Source organism: Sturnira hondurensis, unplaced genomic scaffold, assembly GCF_014824575.4.
Source record: "Sturnira hondurensis isolate 20B ecotype Veracruz unplaced genomic scaffold, ASM1482457v3 Scaffold0004474, whole genome shotgun sequence".
Classification (NCBI taxonomy): domain Eukaryota; kingdom Metazoa; phylum Chordata; class Mammalia; order Chiroptera; family Phyllostomidae; genus Sturnira; species Sturnira hondurensis.
The window spans coordinates 10,012,360-10,031,019 of NW_028077105.1; the positions used below are offsets into that span (position 1 = coordinate 10,012,360).

The 18,660-nt window shown below is 37.3% G+C and overlaps 1 protein-coding gene across 1 annotated transcript in view; it reads left to right on the forward strand.

Moving 5' to 3' along the window:
- THEMIS (thymocyte selection associated) overlaps positions 1-18,660 on the forward strand; it is a 157,079-nt gene that overhangs the window by 64,907 nt on the left and 73,512 nt on the right. The window contains exon 4 of the mRNA XM_037045786.1: positions 11,015-12,066. Coding sequence (XP_036901681.1) covers positions 11,015-12,066 — 1,052 coding nt within the window. The remainder of the gene's footprint in view (positions 1-11,014; positions 12,067-18,660) is intronic.

Here is an 18,660-nt window from a genome sequence, read left to right on the forward strand (position 1 = left end):
CCAAAGTTGAGTTCTGGTGAGGAACCAGGCTGGTTTGCAGACTCCTGGCTTCTCATTGGATCCTCACACAGCAGAGAGCATAGAGGGGAAGCGTGCCCTCTCACAATTCTTCTGTGGTCACTGATCCCACTCATAAGGACTTCTTCACTCTATGACTTCCTCTAATTTTAATCACCTACCAAGGGCCTGGTCTCCTAACACCATCACATTAGAGGGCAGGGATTTAGGGTTTCAAACTATGAATATTGGGGGACACAGACATTTAGTCCATAACAGTGCTATCCTGGAATTTGTATTTTATTTATTTTTATTTTTAAAAATATTTTATTTATTTATTTTTAGACAGAGCGTAAGGAGAAGAGAGGGAAAGAAACATCATTGTGTGGTTGCCTCTCATGTGCCCCCTACTGGGGACCTGGCCTGCAACCTAGGCATGTACCCTGACTAGGAATCAAACCAGCAACCCTTTGGTTCACAGGTAGCGCTCAATCCACTGAGCTACACCAGCCAGGGTGGGATTTATTTTTTATAATCATCCCTGTGGTTTCCCTTGGGCTTGCTTCTGTGCCTACTAGCGATTTGTAAAATCAAAAAAAAAAATGCATTCTTGGTTTTATTACAGTTTTGAGAAGCCCATCCCCTGCTTGCTTCCTGAGATAGGTGGAGAAGAATAGTTATTATTTAATTAAAGGACCTGAATATTTGAAAAATCTTCATTCTATACTCACATAAGATTGGTGGTTTGGCTACTTATAGAATTTCAGGGTGAAATGATTCTCAGAATTTTGAAAGCATTGCCCCCTCATGTTCTACCTTCCAGTGTTGCCTTTAAGAGATTATCCATAGTATTCAGAAGTGTCACAGCAACGCACCTGTGGTGGGGGGTTCTATTATTTCACTGTGATGGCAGTTTTCAGTGGGGAAATTTAGGTCCTTCCATTCTGGGATTATTTCTTTGATAATTTCCTTTGCCCATTTTTTTCTTTTCTCTTTTTCTGTACCTTCTGATCTCTTGTTGAAGCTCCCATGCAGATCGAGGGCTTTTTTCTTCTCTACATTATGTCTTCTTGTCTTTGGTTTACCTTCAGGGAAGATTCTTTCACTACGTTTCCAACTGTTTTAATGAATTTTTAATTTTAGCAGTCATGTTTTTAACTTCCAAGAGTTATTTCTTACATAATTTAAAAATGTTATTGTGTTCTTATTTTAAAGTAGCAGTACATTATCTCTCTCAGACTATTTTGCATTTTTAAAAGTTTTCTACTATTCCTTGCATTTTATCTGCCTCTTTTGAGCTTTTTAAGAAAAAGTGTTGGTCTGTCATTCTTGCTAAATGTTTTTTCTCAAATCCTAAATATTTTTTGCTATTTGTTCATTTTGCATGTGAGACTCCTTTTAATAAACAAGTAAGGCACTGTTTATCTACAATCTCTTTGTGTATGCATTAGTTTCACTTTGCCACCTTTTTTCACAGGCACATTTTCACACTCAGGTCTAGGAGTCTCTCCCCTGGGTCTTACTTGGTTTGACCTGAGAAGAATCTTTGTGCTGTCTTCCAGAGGTTGTGAACTGTTGTAGCCCACGACCTGGGGAATGGCTGAGAGTTTCACCCTCCCCCACAGACTTAGCCTCACCTCCTTGGCTTGCAAGGTGCTTCTCCCCTGTCCACTTGTGTCTGGTTTCCAGATTCTAGGACCCTGTGCCTCCTGTTTTCTGCAGAGAAAGAGGTGGAAGCAGTGGTCCCAGGTTAGAGTTGGAGCCTGGTTTTACCCACTTTTCAGACATTCAAAATAATTTCCATGTTTTTGCCACCTAGCTTCTATTCCACCTTCAGAGGAGCCTTATGCCTCCAATTTGTAGGCATAAGGGGCTTTGGGGGAGATGAAAAAAGCTGACTTTTCATTAGACTTCTAAGGCATATAGGTTTTCCTTTTTCTATTCTGCCAAATCATTTACCATTCTTCCATCTGAGTTCTGTTTTCATTTAGCTTAAGGGTTGTGGATGTCTTAGATTCATTGGACCTTTTCTCTCTCTTTTTACTACTGGTAAATTTGAGGGAGAAAAGGGATAGAAGGCAACATATTTCACCCATAAACTTTACTACTTGTTTAAATTAGTCCTAACCCACAGTTTTACTTGGACCTCATATAATCTTAAAACAACTGGTCACCAGTATTTCTAAATGATGATCGTAATTTATAAATAATTTTAATAAAACATAACTTTCAATAACTTATAAAATATTAGAGTCAATTTCTTATGTATTTATTTTTAGCTTCTCAATGCTTGAGATAAAGTCAATATTCAATATTCAATAAAGCAAATACATGAATCAATGAATGAAGCAACTAAAATAATTGCTTCTGTATATACACATTGTGCAGTGCAAAGTTTTTATTTAGGTAACAAGAGGGTTTTCTCACCATATCCAGATTTGCTTTATTACAATGAGATATTCATAAATTTAATATCTAAGGAGCATAAATATTCACTTCTTGGCACAAAAGTTGATATTATTTATATTCATATAACAAATTCAATTTGTATTAGTATGTGTCTGTAAAAATACTATGATTTAACATGATACTTAGATTCAATGAATATTCTAGTCAGCTTCCATTTGATTTTCCCCATTTAGGCAGCCATGCTATTGCTAATAGGAATATCAAACAGCAAGCAGAGAAGAGTACAGTTTTTACCATCTATATAACTTTATTTATTTTTACACTACCAACTATTAATGTTTTATCAGTCAGGATTCTCCAGAGAAACAGTATATATAATGTTACATATTGTTAATATTATAAATATATATATATATATATAATTGTATATTAACTAATTTATTTAATTTAAGGACTTGGCTCATGCAATTATGGGTCTAATAAGTTTTACATCTATGAGATGGGCTGATGCAGAGTCCTGAGGCAGAATTTCTTCTTCTCTAGGAAACCTCATTTTTTGCTCCCAAGGCCTTCAACGGAGTGGACGAGGCTCAGCCACATTTTCAGGGATAACAGAACACCCTTTGCTCAAAGTCAGTTAGTCAATTTACTGAGACATTACCCACATCTACAAAATTGTACCACGCTGTCCCTAGGTTACTGTCTGGTTAGCTAACTAGGTACCAGAGCCCACTCACTGTCACAAACATCAGTGGGGAAAACATGTTGAAGTGCATCATCCAGTATAAAAAATGACTATTCACTTTTCTTAGCTTTTATAAACCAAATGAAAATGTAAAGACAAAGCAGTGTTATAAATAAACCCACATGAAAAGCCAGTATATTCATTTTAAATAACTCAATTTCTCAGTGTCGTGCTGATTTCTTTTTTTCTGCAGCTGGTGTCAGCAATCCAACCGGTACTTTCTCTGTTTCTGAACACAAACAGCAGTGGAACCAGAGGAGAACCATCCAACAAAATGGGAATTCACGGGATAGCTTCTCTTATTGTAATGAAACTAAATAAGAAAAAATTCACAGAATAGCCATAAAAAATCGGGACCAAAGGCATGAACTATAAAAGAAAATTTAATTTAAAACTGTAGAATAAGGCAGAGCTCAGAAATTATTAGTGCATCTAATAATCACCATAATAAGCATAATGTGACGCAAATGTAAACAAATTCACTGAGGAAATGAGAGCTAGAGATGAAATTTGTCAAAGCACTTTTGAGAGAAATAAGTACAATTTTGGAAAGTAAATGACAAACTTAGAAAGTGAAAATGTCCAACTAATACATGAATTATTATTGTTGTTAAATAACAATATAGGCAGAACTGGACATTCCGAGAGAACTATGGTACTAGAATTTATAAAACTTGTTTAGAAAAAAACACCTTGTCTTCAACACCTGAATAACATTTCTTCAACAGATTTTCAACCCTGTGCTATGAATTCAGAGCTAATTGCAAAGGATAGGTCCTTAAATGCTGAGTTGAAACCAAGAATATTCCAGATTTAAATATTAACTTTCCGAGGAAACGTACATTGCCCAACATTGTACAAGCTTAAATGTATATCTTTATTTTTTAAATAGTGTTTAACGGGGGTAGGGTTCCCAAAATTCAGGTAGCTAAAGAGTTGCTGGGGCAGGAAATGTAAAAAAGCACCGCATTATGGTTAACTTGAGCCCTAACTGTAACGGGGCTTTCCCTGAAAGAACAGGCATAAAGGCAAAGTTTAGTAAAATGACTCAGCAACATTAAGAGGAAACCAGTGCAGACTTTTTTGAGAAAATGGAATGGACATTTTGCTTGTTTCACAAGAGCTCCCTCTAAATAACCATACAACATACCTAGGCAATAACAATTCACATTCGCCCAGAAAGAAAGTTTGGGAAGTCGAAACTAAGGTTGCATGAGTATACATTATTTTTACTTCAGATTAGTTTGAAACTGGAAAGCTTGTAATAAACACCTCCAGAAATGTCCCAAGTGCTTTGAGTTGCTGCCTTCTTATCTCTTTATCATTTTGAAGTCAAGATAATTTGGGGGAGGGGGGGAAATTTTCTATTTTAGCTTATGCTCTAGAGCTTGTTTTTTTTTATTTTTCTTTTTGTTTGTTTGTTTTGCTGGGGTGGGTAGGTGGAGGGAGAATTACATTTTCCAATTGTAAAATCACAATATCTTTGTTTAAACAATGTGTCATACACATGACTAGAATTATACATACCAAAATGTAAGCAGTGGTAACATAAAGCTGATAAATTGATAAAAAGAGTACAAATCTTTTATCTTGTTTTTCTCTCCTCTAGTTTTTAAAATATATTTTTATGATCATGACAATTTTCTTTTATTAGAAAAACAAAACATAGAGTGATTTATTCATTTTTCTCTTGGACACATAGATATAACACAATTGATCATAAAAATTAGTTTAATCCCATTCCAGTTTAAACACTTAGTGTATAATTTCTAAATGCTAGGTAATTTTAAACAAGTATAAATTTTTACTTTAACTTTCAACTGTAGAGAACATAAAACATGCAAGAGTAAGTAGAATAGTATTAAAAAACCAAGAGGGATTTTATTTTACTTTATTAACAGACATGAGAGCAAAGTATGTAAAATTTGAAATTGATGCGAAATAATCAGGCAGGTGGAGTTGTGAGTACACTGGGCATCTGCAGCTTCATAGCGGGGAGTAGAGGAAGAAAAGCAAATGTTTGGGTTTTGGTGTCTCTTTCCATTGTGCTGTCAAATTCATCTGCCAAATTCATAATTTAATTTGGTCATTTTTAATTTCCAGTTTTTGATATCCTCCTGAAATTGTTATTTCTTCTGCTTGGTATTCAAGGAGTTGATCATCTTCATAGATTCACCTTCGGCGGTTCTCCTGTCCCCATGCACCAAACTAGACCCCATGCACTAGTTTAAGCCAAGACTGGATTACATGTTAGTTATAACCTTTGTCTCATGCCTCCTGTCTTGACTTGTAATTTCCCCCCATCCTTAATGGCTCATGTTACAGAAGCATCTTTCATATCTATCTTTTTCTCCATTTCCAAGCTAAATGCGTTGTTTCTTTCACTCTTTTTCTTCCTAATGTGGATTTAATGAGCCTTTTATGTGATTTCATTTTCTCTTCTCTCAGCATATCACTTATATTTAAAAAATGTTTTTACTAGTTGTAGTAGAGTTTGCAATAGACATTTATAATCTGAGTTTACTTTCAAATAATACTACATCACTTCCTGTGTGGTACAGATACTTTAAACAAAGTATTCCTAATTCTTCTCTCTCTTCCCTAATAACATCACTGTCATTCATTTTATCATTCATGAGCTATAATTATCCAATATAGTATTGCTATTATTATTTTGAACAAAATGTTATCAGTTATATCAAGTAAGAGTAGGAAAAATAAAATATTTTGTCTTCATTTATTCCTTTTCTAACACTTTTTCTCCCTTTATGTAGATGTGAGTTTCTGACCCATATCATTTTTCTTTTCTCTGAAGAACTTCCTTTAGATTTCTTTCAAGGCAGGTAAGAAGCTCTCTTAATTTATGTTTATATTAGAAAGTCTTTCTCCTTTATTTTATAGCATAGGTAAAGTTTTGTTTTTACCTTATCATCATTTTTCTGCTGAGCCTGAGCATTAAACTGACATTAGTCAGAGTAAGAGAAGAAAAGCATACAAATTTAGACATTTTACTTATGAATTTACCTGTTTTGTGTGACCCGGGAGTCCTGATAAGGAAATAACCAAAGAAACTCACTTGCTTTTATATAGGGTTAAACAAAGAGGTACAGTTGTGGAAAAGTAGCTAAAGTGTGTGGGGAGTTAAAGGCAGGCAAGAATTGTTGTAACAAGGTCTGCTTGTACCGAATCCTCCGGACTCTCCTTAGTTTCTTTGCACTTGGTAAAGGGAGGGCATCTTTCACATGGGAGTTTTTATCTCCTTTTTCTACAAGAAAGGGGGAGATCAGAATGATTTGCTTGCATCTGCTGCTTTTCAAGTACTTTTACCTCAAAATAATCCTTATGCTAACGTGGTATATTTTGGGGAGGCATATTTTGCCACCTTGACTTTTGCAGGATAATCTCGCTGGATAAAGAATTCTCAGTTGGTGTTTTTTCCAGCACTTTAAATATAGCGCGCACTGCCTTTCTGTTTTCATGGTTTGAAGAGCACTCTAATGTAATTCTTCTTCTTCTTAGATAGTTAAGATTATTTTCTTCTGATTTCTTCAAATTGTTTTCTTTGACTTTCTGTATTTGGAATATGATATGCATAGGTTTTGATTTTTTGGTAATTATCCTGCTTATTGTTGTCTAAACTTCGTTAATTTTGAAAAATGTTCAGGCATTATTACTTGAAATATTGCTTCTCTTCCTTTCTTCCTTTTCATTACCATTTTTTTCAGGCATGTATGTTACACCTTTTGTAATTTCCCCACAGGTCTTGGATATTCTATTCAATTTTTTCTCATTATTATTTCTTTTGCTTTTCAGTTTTGGATGTTTCTATTGATAAATCTTTAAGCTCGCTGATTTTTTTTCTTTGCTGTGTCTAGTCTACTGATGAACCCATCTAAGTCATTCTTAATCACTGTTGCAGGATTTCTAATTTCTAGCACTACCTTTTGATTCTTTCCTAGAAAGAAAGTTTCCATCTCCGTGCTTGCGTTATCCACATTTTGTTGCATTTTTTCTTTTAGAGCCCTTAGGATATTATCGTACTTTAAATGATCCGTTTGATCATTCCAAAATCTCTACCATATCTGAGTCTGCTTTTGACATTTGCTTTGTCTTTTCAGACTATATTGTTTGCCCTTTAAAATACCTTGTAATTTCTCGTTGAAAGCTAGACATGATCTATCAGGTAAAAGAAACCAAGATAAAGAAACTTTTAGTATGGGGTTTTATATTTATTTACTAGGGATCAGGCTGGGCTTACTCTTTGCTATAACTGAGGTGTCAGAGATTAAAGTTTTATGTAGTGCCCTTGTATTTTGGCCTGCTCTGTTGTCTTTCCTATAGACCTCCTATTTAAATGGAGCCATAAATGCCATTTTAAAATATTGTAATCCCTAATTATTAAATAGAATCCCTGTTGATATGTTCGGTACGGTGTGGCAGAGGAGGAGCATCCTATAATCTTATGATTAGGTCTCACTCATTTAGTGGTTTTGTGCCTCTAGGGTATGACCTTTACAAGTGCTTCTCAGTTATCACTCTCTTGCCCCCTTAGTGAGATCAAGTGGATCGTGTGGATTGCAGGGTGGATCTGGGTATTTCCCTCCCGCCCTGAGAAAGGAGAGGGGCCTGGAGTTGGGTAATTCCTAGCCCTTTGTGGGTTAGACTCCGGGGGAAAAAAACCCAAGGTAGTTAGTTTTCGGTTTTTAAGAAGAACTCAATGCTCTGGGTATAGTTCAAAATGTTTACTTTTCCCCTCGTGCTGCCCGAAGCATGAGGGGATTTTTCTTTGAACTTTATCCTGAGAACCTGGTGCGGTTCTTTGAAGCAAACTCAGCAAGGTGTGGGGAAATCCCCCTAAGCGTGGCCATCCAGAAATTTTCTCTGTCAAGCTTGTCCATGTTTAGTCTCCAAAAATTAGTTAATCACTCTTTCTTTATCAGTTGACAGCTCCAGCAGTGGTTTCTGTTTCCAAAAAACACCCGTAACTCTCTGTGTTCACCTGTCTCTAGTTTTAGAGGCAATGGTTTGCCTTCAGACCTCAGTTCCCTGAGGGATCTAAGATGAGCTGCTAATTTTCATTGTATGTGCTGTTTCCCTGTGTTGGATCTTCTCTTAAAGCATATGCATTGTGATTATCATTATACTCTAACATGTCTAGATTATTCTTTTGTAGAAACCAAATGATAAATTATTTATTGTAGTTAATAAGCCATTAAGATAAATTACAACCTAATGTTTTATATAAAATATACAATATATTCTATAATGTATAGCAGAAGTTTTAGCAACAGAAACTGTTTCTTTCCAATGAAATTCCACATGAAATTCCACCTGTTAACTGGATCACATCGTTTAATGTTCAATCACAGACATTGTTTTGCAATTATTTTTTATTCATTCAATTTATGTAGGGCCTACTATGTTCCAGGCACCATTCTAAACATGGGGATAGATTGTTTGACAAAACAATCAAAGACTCCTGTCCCTGTGGATCATGTGTTCCAATCAGGGGAAACAAACAATAATCTCTGGTAATAATTAATAAGCAAACTACATGGAATAATTGAAGGTGAAGGGTAACATGGAAAATAAAGAAACAGAACAGGCAAGGGACAGACACAGTTACAGTTTTAATTAAAACACTTTCTTAGTCCATTCATTGGCTAGAACTAAATACCGTAGACTGGGTGGCCTATGAACAACAGAAACTTCTTATCATTCTGGACCCTGGGGCATTCAAGATCAAGATGCTGGAAGATCTGTGTCTGGTGGAGGTCTGCTTCCTGTTTCATAGATAGTCATCTTCCCACTGTGCCATCACATGAGATAAGGTTAAGAGGGTCTCTGGGGTCTCTTTTATCAGGGTACTAGTCTCATGACCCACCCATCTCCCAAAGTTAGCTCCTCCCAAAGCAATCACTTTGCAGATTAGGTTTCAACATATGAATTTTAAGGAGACAAAAGTGTTCAGTCTATGGCAAGTATTTATTGAGCAACTCTCATTTAAGATGAAGTTAAGTAGACTTGAAGCAGAGCAAGAGGAAGTGCCATAAATATAGCTGGCTAAAAATTGATCTTTTGGCAATGAAACATGCCATGCAAAGAAAAGGCCTGATGAAAAACAAGGTCAGGGAGGCAGCAGTGAGTTGAGATCCAAGAGATACCTCGGACTATGGAAAGGCTTTTGACTTTTATTCTGGATGAAAGAGCCTGCCCTTGTGGGTCTATAAGTCGAAGAGAGACATGATCAATTTAACATTGAAAAAAATTTTGGCTGGCCTATTCAGATTTGACTGTAAGAAACCTGTTTAGAAAGCCATTGAAATACATTAGGCAAGAAATAATGTGGCTTAGGTCAGCGTAGTTCTGTGTAATGGATGTTAGGTGTTAGAAAAAGAGAAAAGGCAATAATATTTCTGAGATCTCTGGGCCGAACAAGGAGAAAGAAGTCTTCAATAACTGAGATGAGATAAAAGCAATATATAGACTAGCTTTTGGTTGGGGAGATGGGAATTTTAGTTTGGGCATGTTAATTTTGAGACATCTCTTAGATATCCAAGTAGAGATCCTAAGCAGATATCTGGACTGCAGGAGAAATATTTGGCTAGAGATATACTTTGGGGAGCCATCAGCATACAGATGGTACTTAAAGACTTGAGACTGTAAAATTACAGTAGGCGTGAGTGTGGATAGAGAAAGCAACAGAACTAAGACACATGAAAAGGTGTGAAGGTGTGGGGAAGAAGTGGGTGGTATGTAGATAGACAGAAGAAACCATAAAAGAAATTGAGAAGAATCATAAGTAAGATAAAGAAGTAAATGAGGCAAATATGCAAAGAGGAGAAAGTAAAATCTACTCTGTGAAATGCTGCTGATAAATCTAGCAGGATGAGATAGGCTAGCAAACCGTCAGTGTAATTGGTATGGAAATAATGAAAACAGGGCAGGAGCTGCAAACAATTAACAGCAAAAACGTAACTGAGGTCAGAGAGCTTGGTCTGGAAGCTCCCTCTGGCATCAGGAGAGTCTTCATAAGTTATTAAGACAGTTTCTTGCCCTCAACACACAGATGACAGATTGAGAACCGGTTCACGTTAGAGTGTCTATGTTCTGATGGGTCAGCCTGGGAGTCCCAGAAACTCCTCGGCAACATCTATTCCACCAATGTCTAGCTGTTCCCTCAACTGAGAAATGGCATGAGCTAGTCTGTTGCTAGCTCCACAGTTCTTAAACCTAGTTCATTTTGATCTAAATAACTGAGATTTGAGAGTTGCTAGAATTACCCTGGGGCTCTAGGAAGCCTGTGGCACCAATCTCAAAAGTTTGCCTGTGCCAAATGCTGTAAAATGAACTGATAAAGATAAGAATGTTCTTTTTAGCCCCTCTCTCTTTTATTAATGATGAATTTTTACAATTTTTACCAACCTTCAGCCTACAGACAAGATTTGATTTTTTCTTTTTTATTTTCAAGGAAATAATAGTTTTTTCGTTCTGTGTCTTCAAGAACTTTGTACACAAAGTGTGCAGGTACTGTGACAGAAAGTATAGAGTTATGGTTTTCAAATGCTACATGAATGGTTAATAATATAAGATACAATAATATAAGTAACATTTTATTAAAAATATGGCCTATCTTCTACATTATTCATTTTCAAAAGCATACAAGAAAAAAAAAATATTGACAGAGGGTGCCAGGAGATATTGGGACACAATGGTGGGTCATGAAAATACTATAAAACATTGTAATAGGAAGTGTCAAAAAATAAATCATTATAATATCCTGTTAATAACAAATAACTTTATTTTTAATGCCTCACAGCAACACTTTGATGCACAGAATGTCATACTCTTTTTTTTTTTCAGTCCAAAAGGACATAGTCCGCATCCTCCCCAGTTTAGATATTGAAGTCAAAGACATTACTGACAGTTATGATGCCAACTGGTTTCTTCAGCTGTTGTCTACACAGGATCTTTCCCAAAGGACCAGTAAAGAGTTCCCCGTGGTGGCCGAAGTCATAGAAGCGCCTCAAGGAAACCATCTCCCCAGAAGCGTTTTACAGCCTGGGAAAACCATTGTGATTCACAAAAAGTACCAGGCATCTAGGATCTTAGCTTCAGAAATTAGAAGCAATTTTCCTAAAAGACACTTTTTAATCCCCACTAGCTATAAAGGCAAGTTCAAGCGACGACCTCGGGAGTTCCCAACAGCTTATGACCTGGAGATAGCGAAGAGTGAGAAGGAAGCTCTCCACGTGGTGGCCACCAAAGCCTTCCACCCGCCTCATGAGGAGCTGTCATCCGTGTCTGTCGGGGACCAGTTTCTAGTGCATCACTCCCAGACGACGGAAGTCCTCTGCGAGGGAACCAAAAAAGTGGTGACCGTTCTGGCCTGTGAAAAAATCCTCAAAAAATCGTATGAGGCAGCACTGCTCCCTTTGTACATGGAAGGAGGCTTTGTGGAGGTGATCCATGACAAGAAGCAGTACCAGATTTCTGAGCTCTGTGCCCAGTTCCACTGGCCCTTCAATGTGAAGGTCTCTGTGAGAGATCTTTTCATCGAAGAAGACATTTTGGCTGCTACTCCAGGACTGCAGTTGGAGGAAACCATCACGGACACTTACCTCCTCGTAAGTGACTTTGCCAACCCTACTGAGTGCTGGGAAGTTCCTGTCAGCCGCTTGAATATGACTGTTCAGTTAGTTAATAATAATTGGTCTCAGGATACAGGATCAGTTCTAGTCAAGACTCTGATTGAAGAGATCACAGAAGAACAATATTACATGATGCGCAGATACGAGAGCTCTTTCTCGCACCCCCCACCCCGCCCCCCCAAGCACCCCGCAGTGGGAGAAGCAAAGCTAACTCTGCTACAGGTGGCAGAAGAAAAGACCGTGCGTCTGCCAAAGTCCCCCAAGGTAAGGCTGTGATTTTGCACTTTTCCTTCTTGAGTGTTTTTCTTGAGGCAATTTATTTCAAGCCTCTTCTGAGTTTGTTTTTTGCTTACTTTTCTTTCTTTCATGCCGTATCTGAAATGAGCCTTTTGGACGCACAGTGGATGAATGAACATCAACAGGGCATAAGCTGTTGCAGCATTTTGTGTTTTGATGCTTACCCAGTGAATGTGACAAGAAGTTGATGTCGAATTAGAAATAGCGGGGATGGCATTGGAATATGCTGACCCAAACTGCCGTTTAAATGGGTTTTAGTAATTAGACGTGTTTGGTAAGGTTACTCAGAAGAAAATCTCTTTTATTTTGAAAGAGCTGTTCACTTTTTTTTTTCTGCTAGAGTTGTTTTGATACAATACTTCATCCAGGGAATAAATGAGTGTACAAAAACCTCTCTTCTTCTGGTGGGTTACCAGTAGCGCGCATCTATAACACACGTCTTCATTTTGTTTTAAGTGCAGAAAGATGTAAAAATATCTTGGCAGAATTATGCGTGAGCATATGAGCATCTGCCCACATTCTGCCTATCTGGGAATTGGCATCTTTAACAGTTCTATTGAAAAACAAAATCAATAAAACTGCAGGCAGTATGAGATCATTACAGAATCAACAACTCCATAACTACTCTAAAGGTTTGGGGATGGGAGGGGTTGCAGCTTCGTTACTCCTTGAAGTTTTTGCCTTTTGCAAACTGCCTGCTGAGGGTCTGGAAAGCATTTGCCCTTACAGCACGAAGCATGGTCGTTTATCCGGCCGGCAGTGATTCCACGGCGGCGTGTGGAAGGCGTGCATTCTGGCCTGGCAGATGTGCTAGCAGCTCGGGGAAACAAAGCCATTAGTAATACAAAGAGCAACGCTGTGTTTACTCTCTGTACTCAGGAATACTAGCTGCCTCAGGCTTCAAGTGTGTGGGTATGGAACTACTGATAATTCTACATGTCAAATATTGCATCCTGACTGTATGCTAGAGAAATCCAGTAAGGATCTTCAAACTCATCTTCAGAAGAAGGAAGATAAAGCCAGCCATATTTCTTTCCAGAAAAACAATTTTAAAGGACTCATTATGAATTAAACAACTGTTTCCAAATAATGTTGATTAACATGCTTCTGTTCATGTGGAGAGTATCTGGCTTCTCCTGTTAAATGTATTTTTATTGCTGAATTGAGTGATGTGAGACATGGAATGCTGGGGTGTGTTTTACTGGTAAGCAGTAGAATGCTCCCAACCCCAAGGTTTCCATCCCTAAGGCTTAAGAACCGGGAACTATGTAGTATTGGGTAGCAAAAGAGTCTTTGTACAGGTCATCTTAAAATTAAGGACTTTAAAATGATATTATCGTGGATTATTCAGGTAAATCCAATTTAATTACGAGTCCTTAAAAAGACTTTTCCCAGTAGAGGTCAGGATCAGAGAGATGGGATTTCAGGAGAATCTTCAGAGAAATGCATTGTTGTTGACTTTGAACATGGAGGAAAGGAGCCTTGAGCCAAGGAAAGCATACGGTACCTAGAAGCTAGAAAAGGCAAAGAAACCTTCTTCTCCAGAGCCTTCAGAGCAGAATTCAGCTGTGCCAACACCTTGATTTTAGCCAGTGAGAATCATGTCAGATTTCTGACTTACAGAATTCTAAGACAGTAAATCTGTATCACTGAAGGCACCCAGTTCATGTTATAGCAACAATAGAAAGTTAACAGAGAGCATATAGTTAGGAGGGAGATATAAGTAAAAACTTTTAATGGAAAAAAATTTGTATTTAAGTTAGAACTTGTTTTATTGTCAAAGTGGCTCATTTTTAAAAATAAATTTATTAGATATGTACTCTTGAAGAACCTAAGGGTACAGCTAAGCTCCAGGACCAATTGGAAGTAGGATCTCGAACATAGCCAGAGTGGTTCTTACTTTTCATCACAAATTGGTTTATTTTCACAAGCTAGTTTTATTCATACCCCCACACTACTGCTTACAGTTACTGCATCTCATAATTCCATCACTAGGAAAGAATATCTTTTTGATTACAATTTAAAAAAAGAAGAACTTTGGATCACATGTCCATCTCCTGGTCCAGTCAACTTGTTGGCTGCCCCGAAACAGTCAAGATTAATGGGGAAGGGAATGAGGACTAGTCATCCTCAAATAATAGATATTGGGACAATATTTGATGATCTGGAGATACCAAAGAATAGATGTCTATCACAATCAGAAATAAAAAAATTCTAACCTACTAAGAAAGCATTTATAGAAAAAGAGATGAAAATTTTTTAAATGCCCTTTGACATAATGTCAGATGAAAATGAGTTAAGTGTTTTGTTAAGAGAGGAATCCACAAAACAACCATGTGTGTCTAGGCTACTGTTTTGGGAAAATCTCCGGCCTTCTCCCTGTGACTCTCCTTTACTCTCAGGTTACTACCACACTCAAAGCATTTCTAACACCAGGTGTGGGCGGGTTTTCCCACACCAAGCAATTCTGAGGCACCAGCTAGCTATTCTACAACTTGATTCTGACACTGTCCACCTGCAGACAGTGTCAGATTTCACAGGTTACTTTGGGCTCAGTCCTACCATACAGCTCCCAACCCACATCAGATGCCTTTCACAGGTAATAGGTCCTCGGGTTACCCACATCTCCCATCTATCTTGGCTACCAATCAGAGGTTGCTGTGACCCCTCTTCGGGTTCTCTTTGCCAGAGTGGCTTACAGAACCCAGGGAAAATACTTACTTTCATTGACCATTTTGTTAAAGGGATAATAAAGGATACAGATGAATAGTTGCATGAAGAGATGGAGAAGGCAAGCTCTAAGAGGGTCCCGAGATCTGGAGCTTCTCTTTCCAGCCAAGTTGCGATGTGCTACTCACCCAGGACATGGGTGTTTTCACCAATCCATAAGCTCCCCAAAGCTCATACTTCTTTGGATTTTTGTGGAGGCTTCCTCACATAGGCATGATCAATTAGTAACTCCACTTCCAGTCCCTCTTCCTCCTCCAGATAATTGGAGGGGGCTGGAGCTCAAAATTCTAAGCTTCTATTTATGGATTTAGTCTTTCTGATGACCATCCAGAAGCCACCTAGGAGCCCACCCAGATTCTCCTCACTGGAGCAAAAGATACTCCTATGACCTAGGAAATTGCAAAGGGTTTAGGAGACCTGTTTCAGGAACCAGGGTCAAAGGTGAAATATTAGAACAAAAAGTACTCCTAGGAGTACTCCTAGGACTATTATTACATAGGGAATTAATTACAACAAGCATTTCAGGAGCTCTGCACTAGGAGCTGGGGGCAGAGACATATATATAAATAATATTTCTATTATCTCACACCTAGTAAAACAAAACTAATGCTCTCTTAGACTAAATTTATAGATGGAGGATTCTAGATCAACTTAATAATTCTTAACTAATTCTTCACCAGTCAAACCTCATGTGGATTATTGTGTCTAGTTCTAAGTCTTCTTCTAAAGAATAGTGATAAACTGAAACTTCTTAAGACGTTAAGGTTTGTTTGTTAAATTGTTAAAAGGTCCTGGAGACATTTTCATCTGAGAACATATTAAGGGAACTGAGTAATAGTGAAAACTTAAATGACTTGGTACTTGATAATTAGTTATTTTACACATTTAAAGAGCTATCAAAAGTATATTTTTAAAGATTGTATTTATTTATTTTTAGACAGATGGAAAGGGAGGGAAAAAGAGAAGAAGAGAAACATCAATGTGTGGTTGCCTCTCGCACACTCCGTTTTGGGGACCTGGCCTGCAACCCAAGCATGGACCCTGACTCAGAATGTAACCAGTGACTCTTTGGTTTGCAGGCCATTGTTAAATCCACTGAGCCACACCAGCCAGGATGAGAGTACATTCTTATTTTTCATTACAACCTTGGTTGAGAGTCAAGGAAAGACAATTTTGATATAATTGTTAGAACAGATTTATTGTCCCCCAAAACGTTATAGCAGAAGCTAGGAAATCCTAGGTTCAGTGATGTTGTCGGGAGATTTCTGCTTGGTTGAAACTTTATCAGTCGATTGAAAAGGGTCTATGATTCTCTGTTTATGACTACATAGTTACATCAAATTTAGTGTAGTAGATAAAGAGCTTTATTTTCCTGAAATCACTTTACAATGTCAAGGGTACTATAAATTATGTGTTTAGACTTACTGAGCTTCTCATTTTCAACAATTTTTCTTACCATAAAAATAGAAATCTGCTTAGTGGATAATTTTTTTAATATAAATGAGATATCTGTCAGTTTCTGCATAATCTACTGCAAAATTATTGTAACCAAGCATATCTTATTATTACAGTGTCATTCTCCCATATATTTCTTCTGATATCTACATTAAAGCTATGTATGTATGCTTTTGAAGTGATTGAATAGAACATTTTTTAATTCTAAAGGCAGAAAGCTACCATTGAAAGTAAGCCTCTAACCTTGTGGGCTGTATGTGAAATATTGCTTTAAATTCAGAGAACAATTTGTGAGGGTTATTTGAATTTAAATATTCAAACACACTTAACTCATTAAAATATCTCATTATATATGAACAGAAGACAGATGCTTTGTTATATAAGTTTGCTTTTGTTTTTCCTGTGGTTCATCTAAGAAACTTAGAAATTAAAAATATATAAGGTCAGGTTATAGAAACTAAAATCAATAGAAATTAATGTTTTTTGGGTGATATTGTCAACATTTCTTGTGTTTTAGCAATACCTAAATAAGAGAAAATGGACTGTAGTAAAACTTTGAGAATTTATTGTGGGTATGAGCATGGACAGCTGAGCAAGGCAGATGGATATCAACAGAGACAACAGCACATCTCAAGGAAGGCCTAATTCTACACTGAAGGGTTTTATTCCTGTTTTAAAAATATGATACTTAACTGGGAGAATAATGTGTGGGGTCTAAACAAAGGGATGAGGATACACTAAGGGACCCTTAAAAATGTTTAGGCTTATAATAGAGGGCATAATGTACATTATAACTTTTAATCAGATGAAAACAATATTTTGAAGTGACTAAATAAACAAGGCTGGGCCTAAAATTGTGTTCTAAATAGGAATTTTGTGGGGTAGACTCTTCTTCTCCAAAGGTTAGTTTCTATGTCAGTAAGTAGTTTCAGAGACTTTGAAAGAACATACACTCATTAGAGTGTTTGCCTGTCACAGATATATATGGCTATGACTTCTGAGTGCCACACAGGAGAAATGTAACTTCTGTATTCTGATTAAAGAGCCTATAACCAGATAGAAAAACAAACCTTTGGTTGAAAGATGAGAGATATTCCACTCCTTCAGAGACTGCAACTGGGACCAGAAATCTTGCATTTTGCTAACACTGTTTGGCCATTTTAATGCCCAAGTGTCCACTTTGCTGCCAGAATTTCTAGATTTCTGTTGGGCAAGAACACCCATAGGAGACATTAAGGCCAAGAGCAAGGGAGGCAGTAATGGCAAGGTACCGAGAATTGAACAGAAAACAAACCCTGGACCAGAATTGGAGTGAGGGCTGGAAAAGGCTGAAGGAAAGCAATAGTGTCTGGGAGCTGCACAGAGAACACTTCAACAGCTGCTGCTGGGCGCTGGGACTTACTTGTGATCCGATGTGACAGAGAGGCTGAGAAGTGTTAAAGAAACCCACACTCTTGGGCCGCATCTGCATCTTCAGAGCAGCAATTTTCAGCCTTTTTCATCTCATGGCACACATAAACTAATTATTAACTTCTGTGGCACACCAAAGAATATAATGGTTGCTGATCTGAAAAAAAAGTGGTTATAATTTTGATTCATTTACACTGGATGGCTATTACTATGTTGGCTGTTTCTTTTGTTTTAATTTGACAATCTAAGGGAAAAGTGGTCAGTGTTCCTGATGAAATCAGTGTTGTATGTTTTATAAACTCTTGTGGCACACCAATTGAAAATTGCTGCTTTAAAGAATAATATATCCACTCATTTGTCGTCTATAGAATTTAGCCATTTCACACAAACAGTGTGATTTGTTTATATATGTTTTTAACCTGATGTGGTATAAAAACAGAGTATTTGAATTTATACCAACTCTTATATCCAACTTCTGTAGACTGGTATCTATCCACTCTTGGTGGTTGCTTTCGATCTGACATAGAAGCATTAAGTCTGTTTCCCTGTGAATAAGGAAAACTAATGTTTTAGCAATTTTCACAGACCAAAGGCTTAAAGGTGGAGTGTAGACACACTCTAAAAATTGGGGTCTTAAATCTGATTGATAAATAGATGAAGGGAACTTACGATTATTCTTTAAAATGTTGAGGAATTTCAACTGTGAGATAATTTTGGCACATCTTCAGCAAGTATTCAAGATGTTTTTAAAGTAGGACACTTACAGGTTTTTGAGTTTCCTGAGGTTTGTATTCTAGTAAATGACATGGGCCAGTAAACAGCTGAGTAAGAGGAAGGGAAAGAGATGGGAGGAGGGGCAAAGGATGAATACATTAAGTGCTGAGTTGAAAATTAGCCAAACCATAGTTCCAGCTGAAACCCTCCAAGTAGATATTCTGTATTTCTCAATGAGCACAGGTAGAAACC